This window comes from Procambarus clarkii, chromosome 13 (genome assembly GCF_040958095.1).
Source record: "Procambarus clarkii isolate CNS0578487 chromosome 13, FALCON_Pclarkii_2.0, whole genome shotgun sequence".
NCBI lineage: Eukaryota > Metazoa > Arthropoda > Malacostraca > Decapoda > Cambaridae > Procambarus > Procambarus clarkii.
In genome coordinates, this window is record NC_091162.1 from 13,092,604 (window position 1) to 13,120,188 (window position 27,585).

The window sequence follows — 27,585 nt, forward strand, 5'->3', positions numbered from 1 at the left end:
AGCCCGTGCTACTTGGATCTTTTAGTTCCAGGTAGCGAATCTTTAACACCAACAACAACATCCTCCAGCTCCATCTTGGCCCGAGTTCGGCCCCGTCGACACTAGTTCTGAACCCCGTGCTGCAGAGTCGGGGTTCGATTCCCTTGGACATTGTGCAGATCTGGAGAGAAAAGTTAATCTCATAGGGGGGGTGGGGGGAGGGGGGGATTTAGATGCAAGTTGCCACGGAAGATGATGGTTAGTTGCACACTTGATTGTTATTACAACTGGCATGGGGGGTGGGGGTGGGGGGTACACGAAGTGCCAGGGTTGTGGGGAGGGGGGGTGATGGTGGGGGGGAGGGGGTGATGGGTGGTCATGACAGACAGAGGGTGACAGTGAGTGAAGAATGTCACTATCATGGGTTGTGGGGGAGGGGAGTTGTGATGGACGGGAGGGTTATTAGACAGTGGAAGGTCTAGAGGCTTTGTTGGTGGTCTGTCTCTGTCTGTCTCTCTCTCTCTCTCTCTCTCTCTCTCTCTCTCTCTCTCTCTCTCTCTCTCTCTCTCTCTCTCTCTCTCTCTCTCTCTCTCTCTCTCTCTCTCTTAGTGTAATATAGGAAATATATCAAACAAATCGTCCAATTGGTCTATGGAGAACAAGGGGTGATTAAGTACAGGTGCTTGTGTGTGGAGGAGAGTTAACTACTGACGGGTGGTGGTGGTGGTCGACCTGTCTACCACCAACCACAGACGGTGGTGGTGGTGGTGGTGGAGGACCTGTCAACCACCAACCACAGACGGGTGGTGGTGGCGGCCGCAATGCAGACCTTACCATACTCAACACTCAAACCTTTGCAACATTCAATGCCGTTGTGTTGTGACTGCGAGTGCTCAAGCGGGTGTCAGCGCTCCACGAAGACGGGTTGACGGGGGGGACATTGTTTGAGTCCCCCCTCCCCCTTCCCACCAAGTGTGTCTGTCTCTCTGCTGGGACGGGTGTTGTCTGCTGGGACGGGTGTTGTCTGCTGGGACGGGTGTTGACTCTGTTGGGACGGGTGTTGACTCTGCTGGGACGGGTGTTGTCTGCTGGGGCGGGTGTTGTCTGCTGGGACAGGTGTTCCTCAATTCATCTCAATTCAAACTTCAATTCATGGAAATAATCCCTTAGGGAACTAAAAGGCATATGGCAGGAAGTGCAGAACATAACCCTCTTTTAGAAAGCTGAGGCGCAATGGGTTCGCTAAAAGACAATATGTGTGTGTGCTTATCTGTTGAGGTCTGCTCGAGATGAGCTCCAGCTCTCGTTACCCGCCTCCTAGGACTCGGACATGGGGTGTTATCGTTCACCAGCTGGTGAAGGATATCAAGTATACTGAAGGAAGACTTCCTTCGCTCATTCTGAGTATATGAGATAGCGACTCTTAAGTCGTCTGAGACTCTATACTTATTATGTTCCTTGTGAGGAAGGTTTCCTCCTGTGGCCTCTTATCTCTGTAGAGTCGTGTAGTCCAGCTCTTTAAGATAACTCTCCCCAATACAGGTCTCGTACCGGTTGTGTACTGGTCTTATTAACTGCTTCATGGATGGTGGGGGTTCCATGCCGGTGATGTGTTCTCGGGTGTAGGGCCACTCTCCCCCCCCCTTTCTCCCCCCCTCCCTCCTCCCCCGCTCTACCCACACTAACGACCCCTCTATAACCCCCTCCCTAGCCCCCCCTCACCATCCTCACCCCTCGTGCCAGACTGGAGGGCAATAAACTGCAGGTCGTGCAATTGCAGGCGGCGAGGAATGCGAGTCTGGGGCGGTGTAACACTGCATCTACATTGCAAACTACGAGACTGGGTCCCCCCCAATCACCCTCCCCTTTCCCCTCACTCTCCCCCTCCCCATCCTGACGCAAAAGAGGGGTAACGAGGGGAGAGGAGGGGAAGGAGGGGGAAGTAATGCCGGAGGACAAAATAGTAGGATAGCGTCTGTTGTCTCCTGTTTACAGGAGAGGGGAACAGGAGTAGACTCCTGTTGACTCCTGTTAAGAGGCTCGCTGCTGCTGCTGCTGCCCCTTCCCATAACTCATGGGGAGGGGTAAGCACCAACTTTTTTACCCAACAAGCCTTACTCAATAAGGTTTTCTCTCCCCCTCACCTGGAACACGATCCACCAATCGGTTTATAACCAGGTTCCCCCCCCCCCCCAATTGGTGTTGGGTGGTAGGAGCAATCAGTGAAGCATTGGTGCCTAGTCAATCTTCCCTCTGGTGGTGGAGAGAGAGAGAGAGAGAGAGAGAGAGAGAGAGAGAGAGAGAGAGAGAGAGAGAGAGAGTGAGGAGAGAGAGAGAGAGAGAGAGAGAGAGAGAGAGAGAGAGAGAGAGAGAGAGAGAGAGAGAGAGAGAGAGGCAGACAGAGATAGAGAGAGAGTGAGAGAGAGAGAGAGAGAGAGAGAGAGAGAGAGAGAGAGAGAGAGAGAGAGAGAGAGAGAGAGAGAGAGAGAGAGAGAGGCAGACAGAGATAGAGAGAGAGAGAGAGAGAGAGAGAGAGAGAGAGAGAGAGAGAGAGAGAGAGAGAGAGAGAGAGAGAGAGAGAGAGAGCTGGTATTTAATAGACACATTGTAACGAGTGATTTCAGACAGCCAGTTGGTTGATCTTATTCAACTGTATTACCCTTCAGTAAGTTGTTTAATGATGTAAATTTCGGTAAATCGAACCTAATTATATATATAAGTTACTAGACTAAATACAGTCCATGAGAGAAACTAACATGTGATGACGCAGAACACAATATGCCAGATGAACCATAGTGAACATGGAGTCTGGATCACAAATGAACATAAATTGCCATTTCGTGCAAAAGGTTGAACATGGGGCTGGACCCCCCACCCCACCCCCCCTCCCCCTCTCGACCCGCCTATGACCATCCCCAGACAAAGACCAGTCACCCTGCAAAGTATGGTAAGACTAGCCCTAAGCCTCTGACCTCGAATAAACCCCGAGAGAGAGACATTCTTTTTTTATATAAACATTCATACATATGTATCTAGACTTGCGTATATATATACATACTCGTGAAGATCATCCCAGAATGGGCCACACACACGGGCCATCAGACACAGGCCGGGCCCCCCGCCCCCCCACAGTTAATGTAACCATCAATCAGAGGCACCGGAAGGCCAAACCGGTTCTTAAAGACGTTAACCGCGTCTCGCAACCGGCCGTTCCACGCCTTCCGGACCTCGCGTGTCTTCGTTATATACAAGGGTTAATACACGGACCGGAGCGGACGGGACCCGGGTTTGATGCTCGGGCGGGGGTCGTTTGGTTGAAGACGTCTGGTGGTGGTGGGGGGGGGAAACCCCTGGAATTGAGCGCCGGGATGCAGGTGTTTCGTTCAGGAGTACTGATAAGTCATGTCTAACCGCCTCCACGAAGACGTTTGGTTAAGGAATACTGATAGAGGCAGATTTAGCACATGGACAGAGTCGTTGGTTAAGGAAGCCTCGTAGAGCTAGTGGAGCTCTTGGAAGCCTCGTAGAGCTAGTGGAGCTCTTGGAAGCCTCGTAGAGCTAGTGGAGCTCTTGGAAGCCTCGTAGAGCTAGTGGAGCTCTTGGAAGCCTCGTAGAGCTAGTGGAGCTCTTGGAAGCCTCGTAGAGCTAGTGGAGCTCTTGGAAGCCTCGTAGAGCTAGTGGAGCTCTTGGAAGCCTCGTAGAGCTAGTGGAGCTCTTGGAAGCCTCGTAGAGCTAGTGGAGCTCTTGGAAGCCTCGTAGAGCTAGTGGAGCTCTTGGAAGCCTCGTAGAGCTAGTGGAGCTCTTGGAAGCCTCGTAGAGCCAGTTGAGGACATTCCGTGAGCCCCCCCCCCCCGTCAAAGTGGGTAACTGCTCTACAATACTCTACCCAAAGAAACCATCCAATTAGAACACATGTAGTCCGACCCTTCAACATGGGTTGAATACAATAACCAAAAAAAAAGATCTATATTGAATCTGCAAATGCAAGCTGTCTAAACCGTATAGCAATGTTGCCCGTTGTTGCTAACGCGAGCCTGAAGTGCCGTTGGTGGAGAGCAGTGGGAGGACCTTCCGTTGCTCTGACACGGAACGGGGAAAGAAGAGGACCTTCCGTTGCTCTGACACGGAAGAGGGATGGAAGAGGACCTTCCGTTGCTCTGACACGGAAGAGGGATGGAAGAGGACCTTCCGTTGCTCTGACACGGAAGGGGGAAGGAAGAGGACCTTCCGTTGCTCTGACACGGAAGGGGGAAGGAAGAGGACCTTCCGTTGCTCTGACACGGAAGAGGGATGGAAGAGGACCTTCCGTTGCTCTGACACGGAAGAGGGATGGAAGAGGACCTTCCGTTGCTCTGACACGGAAGAGGGATGGAAGAGGACCTTCCGTTGCTCTGACATGGAAGAGGGATGGAAGAGGACCTTCCGTTGCTCTGACACGGAAGAGGGATGCAAGAGGACCTTCCGTTGCTCTGACACGGAAGAGGGATGGAAGAGGACCTTCCGTTGCTCTGACACGGAAGAGGGATGGAAGAGGACCTTCCGTTGCTCTGACACGGAAGAGGGATGCAAGAGGACCTTCCGTTGCTCTGACACGGAAGAGGGATGGAAGAGGACCTTCCGTTGCTCTGACATGGAAGAGGGATGGAAGAGGACCTTCCGTTGCTCTGACACGGAAGAGGGATGCAAGAGGACCTTCCGTTGCTCTGACACGGAAGAGGGATGCAAGAGGACCTTCCGTTGCTCTGACACGGAAGAGGGATGCAAGAGGACCTTCCGTTGCTCTGACACGGAAGAGGGATGGAAGAGGACCTTCCGTTGCTCTGACACGGAAGAGGGATGCAAGAGGACCTTCCGTTGCTCTGACACGGAAGAGGGATGCAAGAGGACCTTCCGTTGCTCTGACACGGAAGAGGGATGCAAGAGGACCTTCCGTTGCTCTGACACGGAAGAGGGATGCAAGAGGACCTTCCGTTGCTCTGACACGGAAGAGGGATGCAAGAGGACCTTCCGTTGCTCTGACACGGAAGAGGGATGGAAGAGGACCTTCCGTTGCTCTGACACGGAAGAGGGATGCAAGAGGACCTTCCGTTGCTCTGACACGGAAGAGGGATACAAGAGGACCTTCCGTTGCTCTGACACGGTATACATCGTTGTTACAAACTAGATGTATTGGTAATGGTGTTGTGGTTGTCACTGTGGGTGTTGTAGGGTTGTGGTGGTTGGTGTGTGTGGGTGGTGGTTGAGGAGTAGGCACGAGAGGAAGGTGTTGGTGGGGGTGTGTGTTGGGGTAGCAGGGGTGAGGAGTAGGAGGGAGGAGGGGGGCAAGAAAAACTGAGAATCGATGACTTGTGTGAAGCCCACTGACCGGCCAGCCATAAGGGCCAAATATCTGACCACACAAAAGAAACTCTGGCCAGACGAGACATCTGGTGCAGCGTTGCTCCTCCTTCTTCCTTCCCTCCTTCCTTCCTCCTTCTCCAAGACTTCTTTGTCCTCCTCCAAACCTCCTTTTTCCTTAGCCTCCTCCTCGTCGTCTAAGGTTGTTCTAGCCTGGTGCTCTGAGACCCTCCAGGCTGTGTTGACTGACAACCTCCTCAAGAGCCTTTCCTGTCGACCTGCTCCCGTCTCCTGTCACTCATCTCCATCTTCACTGTCACAGGAACCTCTGTCATTGTTGAAGCAGCACTGCCAGGGGTGACACTGCCACGGGTGACACTGGCAGGGGTGACACTCCCAGGGGTGACACTCCCAGGGGTGACACTGCCAGGGGTGACACTCCCAGGGGTGACACTGCCACGGGTGACACTCCCAGGGGTGACACTCCCAGGGGTGACACTCCCAGGGGTGACACTGCCAGGGGTGACACTCCCAGGGGTGACACTGCCACGGGTGACACTCCCAGGGGTGACACTCCCAGGGGTGACACTCCCAGGGGTGACACTGCCAGGGGTGACACTCCCAGGGGTGACACTGCCACGGGTGACACTCCCAGGGGTGACACTAGGTGTAAATGACCTGTTCAACCTTCCTTGATTCATAGCCACTTTGCCAATATTTATGAAATAGTTTACGAGCTCGGAAAGTTGTCAAGCCAAGGTTGTTATTGTGGACAAGTGAACACCCTCGTAGTGCTTCGTAACTCAACAACCGTTGAATAGATACAAACCAAAGTGGTTGTGATTGATGAAAGATGTACAGGTTCCTGAAGTGAACACTCGTACGTCAGGCTGCTAGCAGCCGGGTGTCCAACAGCCTGGTTGACCAGTCCAGCAGCCAGGAGGCCTGGTCAGAGACCAAGAGGGTAGCAGGGGTGTTAGGTTAGTCAACAGAGACCGGGCCGCGGGGACGCTAAGCCCCGGAATCACCGCCAGATGACCTCAAGGCGAGGCATCGGCCCTCTGGCAAATACGAGGATCGTCATCATATCTTTCCCCTCACTCTAAGGTGAGGGGAAAGAGTCAAGAGAAAGAGTTCCCTTGCTCTCATATTTCCCTTTCCCCTCGTTCCCTCAGACTAATATGTATTACCTCCAATTTTCCCCTAGCAGTTAAAAAGTGTCATAAATCCGCCCACCACCAAACAGCCTCATTTACCGCCCACCTCGTTACGGACGGGCGCGCCTTCCCTCATTACAGAGAGGGAGAGTGTGGGTCGTATTGAACTCCTTCTCTATCTTTCCTGCGAGTGGTGTCTGGGGCGGGTCTCTGTCTCTTCCCACTCGTCTCTGAGGGCCTCAAGTCTCTCCCCACTCCCCTCTGAGGGTCTTCAGTCTCTTCCCACTCCCCTCTCAGGGTCTCAGTCTCTCCCCACTCCCCTCTGAGGGTCTTCAGTCTCTTCCCACTCCCCTCTGAGGGTCTCAGTCTCTTCCCACTCCCCTCTGAGGGTCTCAGTCTCTCCCCACTCCCCTCTGAGGGTCTCCAGTCTTCCCACTCCCCTCTGAGGGTCTCAGTCTCTTCCCACTCCCCTCTGAGGGTCTTCAGTCTCTTCCCACTCCCCTCTGAGGGTCTCAGTCTCTTCCCACTCCCCTCTGAGGGTCTCAGTCTCTTCCCACTCCCCTCTGAGGGTCTTCAGTCTCTTCCCACTCCCCTCTGAGGGTCTTCAGTCTCTTCCCACTCCCCTCTGAGGGTCTCAGTCTCTTCCCACTCCCCTCTGAGGGTCTCAGTCTCTTCCCACTCCCCTCTGAGGGTCTTCAGTCTCTTCCCACTCCCCTCTGAGGGTCTCAGTCTCTTCCCACTCCCCTCTGAGGGTCTCAGTCTCTTCCCACTCTCCTCTGAGGGTCTTCAGTCTCTTCCCACTCCCCTCTGAGGGTCTTCAGTCTCTTCCCACTCCCCTCTGAGGGTCTTCAGTCTCTCCCCACGCCCCTCTGAGGGTCTCAGTCTCTCCCCACTCCCCTCTGAGGGTCTCAGTCTCTTCCCACTCTCCTCTGAGGGCCTCAGTCTCTCCCCACGCCCCTCTGAGGGCCTCAGTCTCTCCCCACTCCCCTCTGAGGGCCTCAAGTCTCTCCCCACGCCCCTCTGAGGGCCTCAAGTCTCTCCCCACTCCCCCTTACACCGGTACTACCAGGCTATCAGCCTGGACCTCAATCTATCAATATTTTTAGCTTTTCTCTTTCTATGCATTTTAGAGATGTTTGCCAGCCTCGACTTCAAACTGCTTGCGCCAATCATCTTCACGGTTGTAAAGATACGTGCAACGCAGCCAATAAACACGTAGTTTCCAAATGAGCCAATCATCTTGCAGAGTGTGAAAAAATGCGTTTAAAGCAACCAATAGGCAAGTGGCTTCCAAATTTTGCTTGGCCTTTCCGGATAACTAATACGTATCGTACACAGTGGATCGGTCGTATCGTACACGGTAGAGTTGCCATAAATAAATATTGTAAACAAAATTAATTCCTCAAGTGACGTTTCTTAAGAAATGGTGTCTGCTGTCTGCCAATAAACTACCAGTAATCAGATTTGCCCCAGTCATCTTAAGAGAACAAAGGGCCTTTCTTGCCAGCCAATAAACATTGGTCACTCAAATTCTCTAATTGTCTGCGAGAATTTATTAGTTCCCCGTGAACCAATAAACAAGCAGAGCAAAAATTTCTCCACCAGCCATCTTCCATCATGCATAGTTGCCAGTTAGCCCATAAGCCTGAGGCATAAAATTTCACTTGTGATCCTCTCTGCGGGCATAAAGTTGCCGGTGGGCCAGTAAGCGGGCGGCATTAAGTCACTCCATTATAAAGTCGGCCTCGTTTTAGCATTGGGGACGCGTAGCTGGGCTAAAATTAAATTCCGGGGAGCGTGTGTGGGAATATGCTCATTGGAAACTCCCGCCTCGCCACCACCAATTACGGGCCGCCGTGAGCGTGAGGGTTGCCACACGCCGCCACGATTGACGAAGAATTACCTCTTATGTCCACTACCCGGGTATACATGGGGAGTTTTCCCCCCCATGTGGGGGAGAGAGGGAGCGGCGGGGGGTCTGCTTGGTCTTGGTTGGGGAAGGGAGGTAGTTGGGGAGGCTTGGGAGAGGAAGGGGAGGGGAAGCACTTTAGGGAAGGCGGTCGTTGGGGAAGGCAGCATTTTTAATGAAAGTTTGCGTCTTGGATGGGGAAGAAATAGAGCATGGGGGACTATGACAGGTGCAAAACCTCACCACACTAACTGAAACCCGGCATGACGAGCCCGTAGATTTGTATCCCCACAGCCCTGAGCTCTCCATACCCCAGCTCTGTGAACAGGAACTGGGTCATGCCCTCACAACGATATTAAATGCCCAGTCATTATAGACCCTTCAAGCCTGCCAGCATGAGGTACCTGGAGCTTGATAATGACTTTATTACCTCTCGTGTGCTTGGGGATTTCCTCACAATGCATGCAGAGTTAGCCAGTGTAGGCTACTGCTCACATGGTTATGTTATCAGTAGCATCTGCATGCATCTTTAAGGCTTATTTCTCTTTTATCAGTCCTTCCTTAGGTGATTTCGACGCGGCGGAGGTGTGCTTGGTTCCCATTGGCTAGTTGATGACCAACTGCGGTGTTTCACTCGTCTGGTTATGGCTAGTTATGACACGCTGTTATAGTGTGGTTACGGTCTCTTAATTGACCGGTTTTCTTGTTGGTGGGTTTAATTGTGTCTAAGTCTGTGACACACACGCGCACACACACACACACACACACACACACACACACACACACACACGCACGCACGCACGCACGCACGCACGCACGCACACACACACACACACACACACACACACACACACACACACACACACACACTGTACTCACCAAATAGGTGAGTACAGCTACGAGAAAAGCCTAAGGAAAGTAAACCTCACATCCCTGGAAAACAGAAGAATAAGGGGAGACATGAGATATATCTCGCAGGAGACACAGGTGGATACATACACAGTTTCAAAATGTAGATATGATAGAGCCCAGTATAGGCTCAAGAACATGTACACCAGTTGACTGACAGTTGAAAGTCGGGACCAAAGAGCCAGAGCTCAGCCCCCGCCAGCACAACTAGGTGAGTACACAAACACACAGCCCATCTGAGACACCAACAGCAGCAGCAGCAAGACATCAGGTCCACGAGATAAGATAACAACTGACAGCTGGAGTGAGATACGCGTTCTAAAATGCACCACTCCCCTTCTCCGTTTTCTAACACATAAGACTCCCACCTCCCCCCTCCTCCTCCTTGCCCAGCTTCCCCAAGCCAATTGGAGCCTTCCGCCGGGGGTTTCCAAGGCTCAGTTTACCCCGCAGTTGGTGCGTGGGAGGAAGAGGCTTTTAAGAGCAGGTGTATGTGTAGGGGGGGAGGAGGAGGAGGGGGTTGTGTCGTCAGGTGTCTCGTCATTTTAAGAGTCCCTCTTCCTCAAAGAAGCAAAAGTCCGTTTTTTATGATTGCAGTGTTGCGTTTTCATTTTCTTTTTTAAGCTTTCGTTTTAAAAAGGGGGGAACTATCTTATATTAGTCAACACCAAAAGTAATAAGGTGAATATGTCCTTGTTCGATATGAGTGTGTTTTAAATGTTAAAAAATGCGTTGTGTGTGTGTTCTGTGCACAACCCGTCCTCCCCCACGACGTGAGGAGGACGGGTTATGACGCGAAAATGCCCCAACGGTCAAAATAGAGCGGTTCACAGCGGCTCGCGGAAATTTGTACATGTTCCATACGTGGTCGATAGGTTAGGTTAGGTCGTGTTAGTACACCGTTTTCTGTCCCTTGGTGTGTGGTGACAAACAAGAATGACACAGAAACAGTTTGTTTTTTATTTTAGAGTAAAATTAGTATAATTGTAAGGTTTTTAAATAGTTGAAGTTGGTGATTTGAGTAGTGATATGGAGATTGGTGTTGAAAATGGCGGTAATTGTATAATTGAACCTCCTGGTGATAAATGAGTGTCCCTTGATATATTTGTACTATAGTGATGTTATGTATTATGGGTACATACTTTAACACGGTGAGAAATTGATGTATCCTTGACACAGGATGAATAATGAGGCGTGGAAAAGTCTAATTAGATATTTGTTCAAGGAGATACGAGAATGCAGGCGATGAGTCACAATAACGTGGCTAAAGTATGTTGAGCAGACTACACACTAGAAGGTGAAGGGACGACGACGTTTCGGTCCGTCCTGGAACATTCTCAAGTTGATTGTGACTCACGACTCACAATCGACTTGAGAATGGTCCAGGACGGACCGAAACGTCGTCGTCCCTTCACCTTTTAGTGTGTGGTCTGGTCAACAGATACGAGAATGTTTGAGTGTAGTGTGTGTGTGTGATGTAGATCAACAGGATGGTGGTGGCTCACCACATGATAGTGATCAGTCACCATCCTTCTAATCACCTGGACTCTAGCAGACTCGAATCCTGGTCCCCCACCCATGCCTGTGAGGTCCACGCTCAATCAACTGAGCTATGAGTAGCCCTAATAAGGATTAATACTATTATTTACAGTCACCATCCTTGTTGTAGACGTGTAGACAGTTGATAGTGAAATTGACGGTGTCTCTGAAATGTTAGAGAGAGAGAAATGATTTCAAGGGATTTAAGATTTAAGAGAAAGGTGCTTGGCGGACGTGATCAAAGGAGCTGTGGGTGGTGTTGTATCAGCATGTTATCAACAAACAACACTCAATGACGCCGTATGCTGCTGTTGTTGCTGCAATGATTATATGATATTGCATGATCTGCCACACTAATTTAAGTGGAATAAATCGTACATATTATACATTCTTCAAGATATACAGTCTCTATGGAAACTGGGTCAAAGAGCACCTAGATTAATTGAGGTATATATATATATATATATATATATATATATATATATACACCCCGAACAAGGTTTACATATTCTCTCTCTCTCTCTCTCTCTCTCTCTCTCTCTCTCTCTCTCTCTCTCTCTCTCTCTCTCTCTCTCTCTCTCTCTCTCTCTCTCTCTCTCTCTCTCCACCCCCCCCTCATGTAGTTCCCATTACACACTATAAACTCAAGTAGTAGTACATAAACCATTACCAATTTTTACCGCTCTTTTCCAGATATTTTCGTCTGGTGATGGATGGGGGGGGGGAGGGGGGGGAGGGGGGGGGAACCCTCAGGTGTTAATGAATAATAAATATCTGGTCGGCCGCCGCCGCCTGTAAACTGTTTACTGTCATTTGTTTTGTGCCGGGAGGCGCTGATCTGTCTCCTCCTCCTCCTCTCCCTCAGCCCTGACCCCCAGCCACTTGGGCTGGACGGTAGAGCGACGGTCTCGCTTCATGCAGGTCGGCGTTCAATCCCCCCGACCGTCCACAAGTGGTTGCATACCATTCCTTTACCCCACCCCCCCCTTATCGTGACCCCTTCCATGTGCTATATTGTCGTAATGACTTGGCACTTTACTCCGCCCCCCCTCATATTTCCCCCTCTCTTCTTCTCTCTCCCCACCCTCCCTCCTCTCTTTCGCACCCCCTACCCATTTCTCTCTCATATCCCTCTCTTCCTTCTTGCTACCGTCTACTCTCTTTCCTTTCCATGTTTCGCAGGTTTTCGTGAGAAGTATATTGCGATAGGTAGAGGGGGTAGGGAAAGATAAAGGGGGGGGAAGGGAGAGGGGGGGGGCGTATCATCATCCTTATCTCTCTGTCTTCGGGAATCACCTCCATACACATGCACACACACATCCTATAACTCACAATTCGTTTTCCATTTCCACAACTCCCTCACCTTGGCTCAAAAAAAGTCTTTAGGCATTCACCGTGTTACATCTTAATTCTGGATCAATTTATATTGTATGGGGAGTGTGGTTGTGGTTGGGGTGTGGTTGTGGTTGTGGTTGGGGTGTGGTTGTGGTTGTGGTCCCTTGTGGTAGAGTACACAGTCCCCAGCTGACTCCCTCCCCAGTGGGCACTCTTGCCCTCTACCTCAACATTGATGGGAAACCGTTCCTTGCTTCCTATCTACCTCATGGCGTTGTGTTCCCGCTTGTAAACACAGTCTTGTATCTTCTATGTTGTTATCCGGTTATCATCTGGTTCTGCTCGTTCCCCATCTACGTAAGGTTCACTTCTCTTAGCATCTCATACCCCATTTATCTTATTTTCCGTCCCAGTCTTGTGGTAAACCTAAAAACTTCAACATTTTAGGTTTCGGTTTTAAAAGGCGTAGGCTTTAGGCTGGTCTTACGTTGTGCGCGCTCATGCGTGCATGCGTGTGTGCCTGAACGCTGTGTTATGTTAAATCAGGAGTTCAACCTGTGGAGTTGTCTATAAATTTAAAACGAAAATGACATTAGTGAAGGGCGCGACGAGACATAGGAAATTGGCGGGAACGGGCTGGGTTGACGCGCCACCTCCGGTTCCCGCCATAATGACCTGCCCGCTGTATGATAATGAAGACCGAATGACGTCGTTTGTATTCACTGCCGCTGTCGATTTCAATTCCCGTCGTTTGGTCCTTCACCAGGGACCCCTGATTACACCATCGTCGTCCCCCAACACCCACAAACTCGACTGACGTGTGAAAAAAAAATCCAAGTTGACGAGCTACGGGCGTCCTGCATCATTGGTTTTTGGTGGAACTTGGCGCCTTTTTTCTGTAATATTAAGCATTGACGGTGACAACTTGCTCCGTCGGAGAGAAAATACTTGTCGCTGGATACACTTTGAGATAAATCACGACTGTCGGGGAATGGAAATAGCTTTGGAGGACATAAAACTGTCAGGAAATAAGGCTGTTTGAACTGGTGTCGCGTTTGCAAACTCAATGACGTCATCGTATCACCACCTGTTTACATTAATGAGGAACTGTTCGTAATTACTACATTCCTTGTGTTGTATTAAAATGTTTTTTATAGATGCAGAAACTAATCTCAAAAGTGGGGGAAAACAACAGGCAAGAGATTATTTAGAGCAAGTTTTGTCTTGAGTAGGTTCTTATTCCCGCCAAATGTGAAAAACCTTTATTTTATTTTTTTAAGATTTTTAATCAATTGTATCAAGTTGTGAATGGTGGTGATTGGCTAGTTAGTTGTGAATGTTGGTGATTGGCTAGTTAGTTGTGAATGTTGGTGATTGGCTAGTTAGTTGTGAATGTTGGTGATTGGCTAGTTAGTTGTGAATGTTGGTGATTGGCTAGTTAGTTGTGAATGGTGGTGATTGGCTAGTTAGTTGTGAATGTTGGTGATTGGCTAGTTAGTTGTGAATGGTGGTGATTGGCTAGTTAGTTGTGAATGGTGGTGATTGGCTAGTTAGTTGTGAATGTTGGTGATTGGCTAGTTAGTTGTGAATGTTGGTGATTGGCTAGTTAGTTGTGAATGTTGGTGATTGGCTAGTTAGTTGTGAATGGTGGTGATTGGCTAGTTAGTTGTGAATGGTGGTCAATAGTAAGTGATTATACGAGTTATTCAGTTCAATCCATCAGTGGCCTTGTAACGATGCGAGATCAATTATAATTCAATCATTCTTCATTTCAAAATTAAAAACTCCACGAGTCATTTTTCGAGTTGAATAATAGAGATATTTCATTTGTTGTATTTTATTGTTAAATAATAACAGTTTAGACATTTCAACACATCGGTGTGCATAATAATTTTGCATGTATAAATGCGTGTCCTTTTACACATATGTGTATAGTTTTACACATATGAACATACCTTTGTGATGGAGGCGGCCCCCTTCAACCTTACACCATTCCCAACAACACGTCTCAATAGCTAGGCTATTTCAGTACCGTTAATTATACATTGTGGCGGCGGAGGCAGCGTGTGGCAGCTGTCTCACACATCACACGGTTAAAACACCACCTACTGTATATATATATTTATTGAAACTCGGGTAGAGGATAATGATAGGCTAAGATTTCTCCGGTACATCACTCCCTGTGTATGTAATATACTACCGTTCATCGGTAATGGGATGCGTAATAGGACGTAAATATGTCGGAATGGTAGTTATAGAGTTTAAATGTGGCGGTAATAGTTAAATTGGTGAAATGAGAGGCCTGGAAACTTGGCATTGGCCTGGCCCACCTGTTAATTAACATGGGGGAACACCTGGAGATGGGGGGGGGGGACTGGGAAATAGGGGGTGACGCTTGGCGCTCTTCCTCTCCCAACGTCTCGCCCGACGCCATCTTCACGCAGCAGTCTTGTAAAAGTCTCAAGGCGGTGTCCCTGTATTCCCCCCTCCCCCACCTCCCTCTGTTTTCTTAATATTTTCAAAATCGCAATTAGCAAAGATCCTCTGGTCAGTTGCAAGTTTGGTGAAATAATAATCACTCCTGCTTATTTAAAGATTGATGATTGTTGCCACCAGAGGCGGCTAGTTTATTGTGCACCCCATACTCATCCTGTGAGCGGTAGCGCAAAAAAGGATTATAATAGAGGGCACAAAAGGTCTTTATCAGACCTCGTCTTTGATTATTATATAAACAATTCTATCTAACCTTCACACCTTATAGTTACAGTATCAGCTAATTACAGGCTTATTTAAAGAGGAAGCCTAAATCTTCTTTGTTTCATGGAAAGGAAGGCTAACTTTGTTTATTTTATGGAGGACAAGCCTAACTTCTCCTTATTTCACGTAGAGGAAGCCTAACTGTTTATTTTATGGAGGCCAAGCCTAACTTCTCCTTATTTCACGTAGAGGAAGCCTAACTGTTTATTTTATGGAGGCCAAGCCTAACTTCTCTTTATTTCACGTAGAGGAAGCCTAACTGTTTATTTTACGGAGAAAAATAACTCCTGTCCCACTGAACTGCCTCCGAGTTGAATGTCCTTACGAGCAAAGGAACAAAACTCCTCCCTAACCATCCTGTGTGTAAAGTTACCCAATTATAAATTCAGAAACATTGATGAATCCAGTATTTGAATTTGAATTACAACGATGTCACCACAACAGTTTTTTTTAACGTATTTACGTTGTTACAACGCTACATTAAAGTAACAGTAGCACAAATAACTGGGGATTTACAACCGTTGACACACTCCTCCCCCCTCGCTGACTATAGGTAACTTTGTGTCCTTTTCCTATATATATATATATATATATATATATATATATATATATATATATATATATATATATATATATATATATATATATATATATATATATATATATATCTGTGGTAGTCGGCTGTGAAATAAGTGGTGAAATATGAAGCGATGGCTGGTCGTCGTATAGGAGTCACTGGTCGTCGTATAGCAGTCACTGGTCGTCGTATAGGAGTCACTGGTCGTCGTATAGCAGTCACTGGTCGTCGTATAGCAGTCACTGGTCGTCGTATAGCAGTCACTGGTCGTCATATAGCAGTGACTAGTCGTCATATAGCAGTGACTAGTCGTCGTATAGCAGTGACTAGTCGTCGTATAGCAGTGACTAGTCGTCGTATAGCAGTGACTGGTCGTCGGGGCCAAGAATAACAAGGGGTAATATAAAGCTATATGAAGGATCAAGCGGCCTACAGAAGGTCCATGTTCCCGCCATAAAAGTCGGGCCCCGACGCACAGAACTCCAGTCCTTGTGGTCGGGAGTCACAGAGGCGAGAGTGGCTCGCTATCACACACCGGCTCTCCCCCCCTCCTCTCCCCTCCCCTCACTGGCCATGGGAAGGGGGGCGGAAGACTTATTAAAATTGTCCTCTTTCCTTCCCTTTGTCTCCATTTCCTTCCCCCATCACTCTTCCTTCTTTCCGAGTCGCGTGCGTCACCCCTTCTCTTAATTCCTGGCGCTCCTCTGAACGTCCCCGGCAGGAAAGGCGGGAAAAATGCTAAACACGTCCTCGCGTCCGCCATGTTGGAGGTTTGTAGTGGGGATTTTTAGCTGTTGGTGGTAAGATGAGTACACAGGGGGGCGGGGAGGAGAAGGGGGTGAAGAAGGGGGTGAGAAGTGGTGGAGATAACACAAAAATAAGATGTCACCAATCACGAATCTTAACGCAGCGATTATCGGAACAACAGGAAATGATCTCAATGTGTTGATCGACCACAAGAGCTCCAGAGAGAGTCTATAAACTACTTAATTAAACCTTATATTGGTGCAAAGCAGACGAGACAAGTCTCTCTGTCTCTCTCTCTCTCTCTCTCTCTCTCTCTCTCTCTCTCTCTCTCTCTCTCTCTCTCTCTCTCTCTCTCTCTCTCTCTCTCTCTCTCTCTCTCTCTCTCTCTCTCTCTCTCTCTCTCCTTTATGAATTGTCCTGACTATTTTTATCACCAAGAGTTATGGGTTTACATAATGCCAAGATTCATAATTAACTATGCATGACTTGAGCATGTTTATACTCGTTAAGAGACCGGAGTGTTTGTTTGGAGAGGCTGATAAAGCTTAGCGGAAAACTGCTCGCTTCTCAAGAGCCTCAGCTGCCAGTTGCGCTACACTGAGCAAACGCAGCGGAAGCAATATTTTCCTTACTGTTAATACACACCTGGATGAAATATGTGAGTTTTTGTATGTGAGGAGAGACAAGGAAGCTCATTTAATCAGTTGAGCAGTGTGGGGGAGGGTTAGCTTTAGCGCCTGATTATGGCGGAAAATTGCATTTAGCTTAGCTAGAGTAGTCAAAGAGTCGCTAAATTTAGCAGGATCAAACACGTTGGCTGTTGTTTAGCGAAGTCAGCGGAACACATACAAATGAAAGCATTATTCTCGAACAATTTTCCTGCAATTTTAAGCATTTATTGCATACCATTTTGCTCAACTTTAAAAAAGATGGCGACAGCGTGTGGCATTTCTGCTTATTTTGATAGTAACAATTAAATGTGACGGTCGAGCTTGGTCCACTAGGCTGTGGGCCCGCATCAGGCCCACATACCCACCACAGCCCGGTTGGTCCGGCACTCCTTGAAGAAAACTATCTAGTTTTTCTGGAAAACTTCCACGTTTGTTCCGGCAATGTTTCTTATTCTCGCTGGGAGAATGTTGAACATTCGTGGAGACGCAATATTTGCTTAGTTATGCTGTCTAAACGTTATGTCGTCAGACATCTGTACTCCCAGATCCTTTAAATGTTGATTTCCTTCTATGGCCAGATTTGATTGTGTATTGTATCCCGCTATTAAAGAACCTGGGATGAGAAGTAACTTGGTTTGTTAGGCTAGCTAATTTTTTGTCGCTAATTATCGCTGAATTATTTGGTGAGCAGGTAAGTGGGAATTATTGTGAACACCTTCCTGGACTCCTGTTGTCTTAAATACTTGTATCTGTTGTTTACCTCTGTTCTCCCTATTAACAAAAACAACAGAGCTTTTCACCTGTGTGAGTTCTAAGTCTTTAATTACCTCTCACCTTTCCCCTCAGATAGCACGGGTAGGGCGGGGGGGGGGCACCTGGCATCTTGACACGGCCAGGTACATGTCTTAGTTAACATGTAACTCTTCACCTGTTAAGCATGCTTAGTGTTATAATAACCAATAAAACGAAATAAACCGTACCTGAAGCTTTTTAAGACCAGCTTCTCAAGAGGCAAAAAAACGGAGGTAATTGTGTTATTTAAGTCTTGAGTGTGTATAAGTCTGAATGTGTACAAGTCTGTCTGAATCATTCGTGTTGTTACTAACGTGTGTTTTCTTGGGTTGCAGGCCAAACTTGAGACGAAGGCACTGAAGGCCAAGAGACCAGGCTTCTCAGAGGAGCGATACAACGAAACTTCATACTACATAGAAAATGGTGAGCATTGTATTACAGAAAACTGGTTCTGTATTACAGAAAATGGGTTTGTGTTACAGAAAATGGTTTTGTGTTACGGAAAATGGTTTGGTACTACAGAAAATGGGTTACAATTGATGATCTTATACACTCTTGTGGATTTACAATATGCAAACTTCACATTATTCAGATAAATGATGATAATTTAACATATTATCATTTACAGAATCTCAATAAAGCATAAATGTATGTTTTTTAGGCCAAGTCGTCTTCAACTTCCATATTCTTGATTGAAATCAGCAGAAGTTAGATGTGGTTTTTGGGCGGCCTTAGCTTGCGGGTCAACAACTAGTTAAGTTATGCCTTGTTCTAACATTGTTGTTGTTATAGATTCAGCTACTCGGAACAAGTTCCAAGTAGCACGGGCTATGGTGAGCCTGTAACTTACCTGGCACAGGAGTCGAGCCTGGCCTCGGGCCGGGCTTGGGGAGTAGAAGAACTCCCAGAACCCCATCAACCAGGAGCGGGGCAAGTAGCACGGGCTATGGTGAGCCCGTAACTTACCTGGCACAGGAGCGGGGCAAGTAGCACGGGCTATGGTGAGCCCGTAACTTACCTGGCACAGGAGCGGGGCAAGTAGCACGGGCTATGGTGAGCCCGTAACTTACCTGGCACAGGAGCGGGGCAAGTAGCACGGGCTATGGTGAGCCCGTAACTTACCTGGCACAGGAGCGGGGCAAGTAGCACGGGCTATGGTGAGTCCTTAACTTACCTGGCACAGGAGCGAGGTAAGTAGCACGGGCTATGGTGAGCCCGTAGTGGACTTACCTGGCACAGGAGCGGGGCAAGTAGCACGGGCTATGGTGAGCCCGTAACTTACCTGGCACAGGAGCGGGGCAAGTAGCACGGGCTATGGTGAGCCCGTAACTTACCTGGCACAGGAGCGGGGCAAGTAGCACGGGCTATGGTGAGCCCGTAACTTACCCGGCACAGGAGCGGGGCAAGTAGCACGGCCTATGGTGAGCCCGTAACTTACCCGGCACAGGAGCGGGGCAAGAAAAAAATGCCGCATTCAAACATTATAAACAAATATAATTTGTTGTTTTTACTGGGCAACGGTAAACTACGCTTTTCAAAAGTGATATTTTGCCAGTATTTATATTTGTAATTTGATATCTCGTATAAGATATCGTTCGCTCCATCATGCCAGGCGAGATAGCAAAATATATTCAGTGAAGCCTATAAACCACCGCAACTAACTCAAAACACTTAATCTGTAAACAAAATAGTAAACAAACTGTAAACATTAGTAAACTGTAGCTTGGTCGGTAGAGCATGGACCTTTCACACACACACGGGGTGGGGGGGGATCCAGGGTTCGAGTCGCCTAGAGCTTAAACTGCACTCTTTGGAACGAGTATGCGACAAGTCCTCTTGGCGTAATGGTAAATCACTCAACCCGCGCTTCGTGAGCGATTTGGTCTGGGGGTTCGTATCCTGGCCGGGGAGGATCGACTGGGCGCCAATTCTTAACTGTACGCCTCTGTTCTCCCAGCAGTGAATGGGTACCTGGTTGTTTCAACGCTTTGACGGGTCGTTTTCCGGGGGAAATTAGGATTATGGACAGTTGCCAGTGACGGCTGGCCACAGACCGGACACCAGAGAGGGCTGGCCACAGACGGGACACCAGAGAGGGCTGGCCACAGACCGGACACCAGAGAGGGCTGGCCACAGACCGGACACCAGAGAGGGCTGGCCACAGACCGGACACCAGAGAGGGCTGGCCACAGACCGGACACCAGAGAGGGCTGGCCACAGACCGGACACCAGAGAGGGCTGGCCACAGACGGGACACCAGAGAGGGCTGGCCACAGACCGGACACCAGAGAGGGCTGGCCACAGACCGGACACCAGAGAGGGCTGGCCACAGACCGGACACCAGAGAGGGCTGGCCACAGACCGGACACCAGAGAGGGCTGGCCACAGACGGGACACCAGAGAGGGCTGGCCACAGACGGGACACCAGAGAGGGCTGGCCACAGACGGGACACCAGAGAGGGCTGGCCACAGACGGGACACCAGAGAGGGCTGGCCACAGACCAGACACCAGAGAGGGCTGGCCACAGACGGGATACCAGAGGGCTGGCCACAGACGGGACACCAGAGAGGGCTGGCCACAGACGGGATACCAGAGAGGGCTGGCCACAAACGGGATACCAGAGAGGGCTGGCCACAAACGGGATACCAGTGACGGCTGGCCACAGACCGGACACCAGAGAGGGCTGGCCACAGACCGGACACCAGAGAGGGTTGGCCACAGACCGGACACCAGAGAGGGCTGGCCACAAACGGGACACCAGAGAGGGCTGGCCACAGACGGGATACCAGAGAGGGCTGGCCACAGACCAGACTGCGAGAGTACAATTCTACTAGCGTAATGAGCAGTTAATAGATAATTGCTCCCCCTTCCCCTATTAAACTCTCTCACCCTCCCTCTCTCTCTCCCATCCCCCCCCCCTCTCCCCCTTCTCCCCACAAGCCAGATGGTGGAGCCAGATGCATCTGTCACCCCGAAATACAACAAGAAAAAGTAAAGCGAGTTTTAAAAGTGGCGCTGAGGTTGTTTACAAACAAGTCTGTGACGTCACTAATGGCTGAGTAAACAGCGGTACGATCACAGGTTGTGACAGGAGACACTCACTGTCTCGGGGGCGCCTGTCACTGCCGGCTTAGCACTGCCAGGTGCCGCAGCTGTGACGAGGTTGATGTCTGCCCGGTTGAGCGGTGCTGGGTAATGTCTGCTTATCGGAGTGACGCTCGGGGGGGGGGGGGGGGGGGTAATATTAGTTAGACAGGAGCAATAATAAAATGGCAACTAGTAGACAGTTGGAGAGTCCAGCGTTGATGTCACAGCTCGATAACCTGACAGCCTACTGACGGCTATCATACGTGTCAAGTGATGACAACCACTCTCACTCACTCACTCTCTCGTTGGGGGGTCCCTCGTGGCTCTGTCTCTCTCTGTCTGTCTCTGTGTGTCTGTGTCTCTCTGTCTCTGTCTCTGTCTCTGTCTCTCTCTCTCTCTCTCTCTCTCTCTCTCTCTCTCTCTCTCTCTCTCTCTCTCTCTCTCTCTCTCTCTCTCTCTCTGTCTCTCTCTGTCTCTCTCTGTCTCTGTCTCTCTCTCTCTCTCTCTCTCTCTCTCTCTCTCTCTCTCTCTCTCTCTCTCTCTCTCTCTCTCTGTCTCTCTCTCTCTGTCTCTCTCTCTCTCTCTCTCTCTCTCTCTCTCTCTCTCTCTCTCTCTCTCTCTCTCTCTCTCTCTCTCTCTCTCTCTCTCTCTCTCTCTCTCTCGAAGCAAGACAAGTAAGGGGGGGGGGGAACATCAACACAGGGTACACAGGGGAAGTCTGAGCCAACACCTACCACTGATGATGCCTCTCCGGCAGGTCTGAGGAAGGTCTACCCGTACTACTTCACCTTCACCACCTTCACCAAGGGCCGCTGGGTCGGGGAGAAGATCCTCGACGTCTTCGCCAAGGAGTTCCGCGCCCATCCCGCCGAGGAATACGTGAGTAGTATGTCTGGTCCTCGAGTGAGAGGCTGGTCCTTGAGTGAGAGTCCTCGAGTCCTTGAGTTTAATGATCAAAATTAAAAAAAGTTCCTGAGTGTAGACATAAATCTCCCAGTAGGCGTCCTAGACGTTGACCAACATTGACCAACATTGAACATCCTAGACGTTGATGTAACGCTCCTCTGACTAGTTTGCTGGTTGAACCTGAGAAGTTACTTTAGTATTGAACAGTACCTTACACCTTCACCCCCCCCCCCCTTCACCCCGTCTCATCCCAATCCTTATTCTGACCCCTTCCAAGTGCCATATAGTCGTGATGACTTGGTGCTTTCTCCTCACAGTTCCCTGTAATCAATATTGGCTCATGTGATGTTATAATAACGTCTCACCAACATTTGTTAATCGTTACGCCATCTCCCCCTCGCCCCCCCCCCCAGGCATACCTGGCCAATCCCAGCCGACATAACATGTCCCAGTCACGTTTTTGATTCAGTGTCAATTCATTCTTAAAACAACGTAATTTTCCCAAAGTTAGCGTAGGTGGGGGTCTGGGGGTCAACATTATCACTATCGTTCATTGTAGCATTATTTCCACCCCCCCCCCCCCCCCGGCGTAAATTTGTCTATTTGTATTGTCTATTAGTTTAGTTTTACTACAGGTTGTTCCAATCAATTGTATATTCCAGCTTGCTGTTAGTAACCCATTTCACTCACCCGAGCCGAGTTTAAAGCAACCGGTTTCATATTTCTGATCCAGTAATAGAATATATAACACCTTAATTGTGTAATGGGTTTTCTCTATGAACAACAAAACGAAAATGATGAATTATAGCTGTTTATCAATGTGTGTGTGTATATTTTATTGGGATACTCTGCTAAGCTGTGTTGATGTAACAGTGAATGTTGAAGCTGTGTTCATTGTACGACAGTCAGGCATTGTTTCCCTCCTGGGAATTGTCTTCTTTCTTGGGCATATTGGGTAATGGGCATGGCAATATAAAGGAATAAATCCTTCATAACCAGCGAAAAATAACTACCAGTTAACAACATAATATAAAAAAAAATTTAGTAATGCATTTGCCTTAAGATTTGCTTTGATTTAGTTTTAATTAACTAGGCTGTCATTAATAGAAAGTTGTATCGACAGGAGCGATGTATTAAGAGTGGCACGCTGACCGTCAACTATGAGAAGGTGGACACAGACTACAGGCTCAAACACAACGACCTCCTGGCCAACATCGTCCACAGGTATCGTACATGTACCGTACAGGTACCGTACATGTCTCCGCCACCTGCCTCTGGCTTTCCTTAACACTGTTATCACCCTCTTAGTTCAATATTCAGACTCCAATCATTGGAAAGCATCACCTATTTAGCTTAAATCCTTTCTTTTTAAAGGCTTTCAGGTCATATTCAGCTTTTCAATGTCATATTTGATGAGATCTTTCTAGATTATAATCAGATTTTACAAAGGCTTCAAGTCATATTTTCAACAATTTTAGATTAAAGTTATAAAAATAATTTGTGCACATGATGGATTTAGATCTTGAAATTGAGGAAAAATGTTTGAGGGAAGTAAACCATGTAACGAAGCCCTGTCATGGCTGTTACTTTGGGAATATTTTGCTAATATGAAATGATTGTAAAGTTATATGGTTTATGTTGTTTATTGTTCATGATGTTATTCATTTTAATAACTTGATGATTATGTTATTCCTTTTTGTCACATTTAATTAGGAAAGTAATGTATAATACTCAGAAGATTTAAAAAAAAGATTACAGTGATATGATCAAACTTAATAATATATAGTAATTGATTTGACAGTACAAAATAATGTTAATAATTTATACAAATTATGCAATACAGATAATTTTGTACTTAATTGTACAAAATAAGTATATACAGTACTAATATCGAGGTACAAGGCAGTGTTCTTTACATAATATGGGCAGATTCTGCATTTGAGGTTCGCTTTAATGTAGGAATGTCATATGTTGATTTAGCAACTGAGTCTGAATGTCAAAAAATGCCTCTGTGTGTGTGTCTGTGTGTGTGTGTGTGTGTGTGTGTGTGTGTGTGTGTGTGTGTGTGTGTGTGTGTGTGTGTGTGTGTGTGTGTGTGTGTGTGTGTGTGTACTCACCTATTTGTGCTTGCGGGGGTTGAGCTTTGGCTCTTTGGTCCAGAGCGTGTGTGTGTGTGTGTGTGTGTGTGTGTGACAATTTACTATCTGTGTCTGCAGAATCGAGCTATTAGCTCTTGGACCCCGCCTCTCTAACCAATCTATATTTACTCTATTATATCTACTACATATATTTCTCTCTAACAAACGCGCATACATCCTCAGGAAGCAGCCTGCAGTGGCCGTCTAACTGCCAGATACCTATTTACTGCTAGTTGAACAGGTACATCAGGGTGAAAGAAACTCTACCCATTTGTTTCCGCCTCAGCCGGGAATCGAACCCAGGCCCTTAGGACTACAACCCCCAAGCGCTGTCCACTCAGCCGCGAGGTACCGTGTGTGTGTATAATTACCCAAGTGTAATTATACACACTTGGGTAATTATATCACAATCGACTTGAGAATGGTCCAGGACGGACCGAAACGTCGTCGTCTCTTCAATTTCTAGTGTGTGGTCTGGTCATCATTACCCAAGTGTAGTTACAAGATGAGAGCTATGCTCGTGGTGTCCCGTCTTCCCAGCTCTCTTTGTTATATAACGCTTTGAAATTACTGATGGTTTTGGCCTCCACCACCTTCTCGCCTAACTTGTTCTAACCGTCTACCACTATGTTTGTGAAAGTGAATTTTCATATATTTCTTCTGCAGCTTTGTTTAGTTAGTTAAAATCTATGACCTCATGCTCTTGAAGTTCCAGGTCTCAGGAATTCTTCTCCATTAATTTTATCGATTCCCGTTACTATTTCGTATGTAGTAATCATTGCCTCTTTTTCTTCTATCTTCAAGTTTTGGCATATTTAATGCTTCTAACTTCTCCTCGTAGCTCTTGTCCTTCAGTTCTGGGGCCCATTGAGTTGCATGTCTAAACCTGCAAGGTGTGTGTGTGTGTGTGTGTGTGTGTGTGTGTGTGTGTGTGTGTGTGTGTGTGTGTGTGTGTGTGTGTGTGTGTGTGTAAGAAAGAATCATGTATCACTTCACCACCCACGGAACCAATGTGGGTGCATGTGGAGTGAACTGCAGGTGTGAGCATCACTGGTTTCAGACATGAGGTGCCCGTGACGGCCGAGCAGATCCCCATCGTACACGTGGACGAAGACTTGGTAGTAGTGGACAAGCCTGCCTCCATTCCTGTAAGTCGTTCACAAACCTGCCCCCACTGCCATATAGATGTAGACGACTCACACCCAAAACCCCACGTCTCACCTCACTCCTGATTGCAAATCTTATCATTCAGTATTCAATGATCGAATTTATTGACTTGGTAAAAATTAATCCACAAATCTGCTGTATAACAAGCAGTTCCAGTAACAAATTGGCTAATCAAGAACAGTGAATAGATAGGTCACGTGAGGTGAGGTCTTAGTGGGGGCTGAATTTCCGCCAGCACTTCGCTCAGTCCCAGATCCTGTTCGTTGCCCCTGCAGCAAAATCCTCCCTGACTGTGCATCACGAACCCACTCTTCAGTAGCACGCACGCATGCTCCTCTACCCACAGGCAGCCACCTTGGATTTTTGCCTGCTTTAGAGACTTTTTGTGGCCATGGAATTTCTTATAAACTTTTATAGGATTGCTCAATTATCATGGTCAAAACTTATCTATTATCCATTAGCCATTGTGTACAGAGAGGGATTATCTCTCTCAGGAACGAAGCGTGTGATCTGCCATGTTAAAAAATGACTCAACCTTTACTAATAGGCTAGCAAAGTTATAAAGTATCATTAATTATCCATTAAAAACTGGATGGACTTACTGATTGATTCTGGGTTTCAAGTAGACATGTCAATAACACTACCAACTGTAATGGATCTGGGTTTTGGAGCGAGGTGGTGGAGGGTACGGTGAGGGGGGCCTTCCCTCCCGTTGTTGCTAAACTTGTGTTTTCAGAGTGTTGGTGGCCGTCGCCGCTTAACTGGGTGTGTGTTGCAGTCGTCCGCAGCATTTTCAATAGCTCGCGTTATGCATTCACATAATAGATCAGTGCCTATGTTTTTCTAATATATTGTTAATATAGATGCTAAACGCAGTCGTGTTGTGATTGCTATTGCAGACATGAGACGCCGGTGTTAGCGCGAAACATTGCAATATTACATTTAGATGAGGATTTGGTCGTTCTCGACAAGCCATGTTCCCTGCCGGTGAGTAGTAGCGGCGAGCTTTAACCCGGCTACCTAGCTAGCTGCCTGCCTAGTGTAGCAGGGGTGGGTCTTCAGGACCCCCGCCCCGGCATGGTGTGGTCAGCACTTTTCAGGCCACGGGGTAACCAGGCACTCTCGTTCGCGTGCCACTTTACTGTCTGCATCACGAGCACATAGCTCTCTGCGGCACTCCAAGTCTTGGGAAGCTCCGCAACGTCCTACAGAGCATAGACGTTCTAACAGCGCAGCCATCCCTCAGGTGGAGTTGCAAACTAAACCGTGTGAAGTATACCCTCCCAATTAATGGCTTAGGTGCGCGCTCAAAAACATCATTGGTCGTTTATAAGTTATGCGTCGGCTTTTATTAAAGGAATAAACAAATAAGACAAAATTCCATTTGTAAAGTACAATATTTTACATAATAAATCCACCTTGGCAACAGCCTCCACCACTGCAACTTCCAGTACTATATATATAAATATATATTTAATACCTTCCATTGTTCCTCCTCCCCTACACATCCTACGCTTCAATTTTAGATTTGTATTTATATTGTATTGCCGTGCCTCAGCTTTGAATATTGGTCATCCTTTGTAAATTTCCTTGCGTGAATTTGACCTTTATTTTGTATTACCAGTTTCCTGAATCCCTAAAGGAACAATTAGTTTGGTCCTTATGTCATGGAGCTGTTTTCAGCCACTCCTGTAAATTTTGTTATCAAGTTGCGATGCATTCAACCTCCCTTTATTAGCTTTGAAACCTCCCCTTTTTGAATTGGATCCTTTGCACCTCCGTTGTTGTATCCCCCATTCCTGGCACACATGCGATTGGCTGCCCGACCCCATTTTTGGCCCTTTTTTATTTCTTTTTTTACCACATTGGCTATAGCATGATTACATAACCATTGTATTTTAGGTACCATTGAAGCATACATTTGCACCTTTTATTTGCTATTTATTATGTTTGTTTCAGCGTTATTTTCCAGAGTGGACCTGGCCCAACATAGCAGGCCAAGGAAGAATAACTTTAAAAAAAAAATCCAATGGTATTTTTTGTATATGGTTTCTAAATAAGATGGTAACATGCGTTATCCCTGGCACGAGTGATTCTTAAATAGTTTTCCTATTATCTCTTGAATTCTCTCCAGTTAAACCTCCTGTTTTTTGTAGTTTTGCACAGTTGCACCCCCGTTTGTTGTGAGAGTTGCAGATTTTGTAGTTTTGGTCCTTGTCCCTTATACAGTACTCTATACATCACCGAGTTGCAAGCCACACAAAACAAGCAGGTGGATTAGACCATCCTTTGACGTGTTATTACAGACAAATAATATCTTTGAAGATACACAATAATTAAATATTTATCTATGCCAAGACAGTACATTAGCTGATTCTGTCAACGGGACGAATGTAAAACTGTTAGCCGTACATATATATATATATATATTTTGTATATATATATATACATTATATATATATACAGTATATATAATAACATGTAAACAGTGAATAAACAGTTTACTATTATTTTTTAATAAAATGTTGAACCATTGTTCCAGTTTAATAGTACTGTAATTAAACAAAAAAAAATCAT

The 27,585-nt window shown here is 47.4% G+C and overlaps 1 protein-coding gene across 4 annotated transcripts in view; it reads left to right on the forward strand.

Moving 5' to 3' along the window:
* LOC123757060 (pseudouridylate synthase RPUSD2) overlaps positions 1–27,585 on the forward strand; it is a 443,933-nt gene that overhangs the window by 390,629 nt on the left and 25,719 nt on the right. For 3 of the 4 annotated variants that reach the window (XM_069323649.1, XM_069323647.1, XM_069323648.1), the window contains 4 exons: positions 18,045–18,132; positions 21,555–21,676; positions 22,827–22,927; positions 24,902–24,989. In XM_069323649.1, coding sequence (XP_069179750.1) covers positions 18,045–18,132; positions 21,555–21,676; positions 22,827–22,927; positions 24,902–24,989 — 399 coding nt within the window. Of the gene's footprint in view, positions 1–18,044; positions 18,133–21,554; positions 21,677–22,826; positions 22,928–24,901; positions 24,990–25,907; positions 25,996–27,585 lie in introns of all 4 variants that reach the window. The other variant, XM_069323646.1, reaches the window with a different exon arrangement.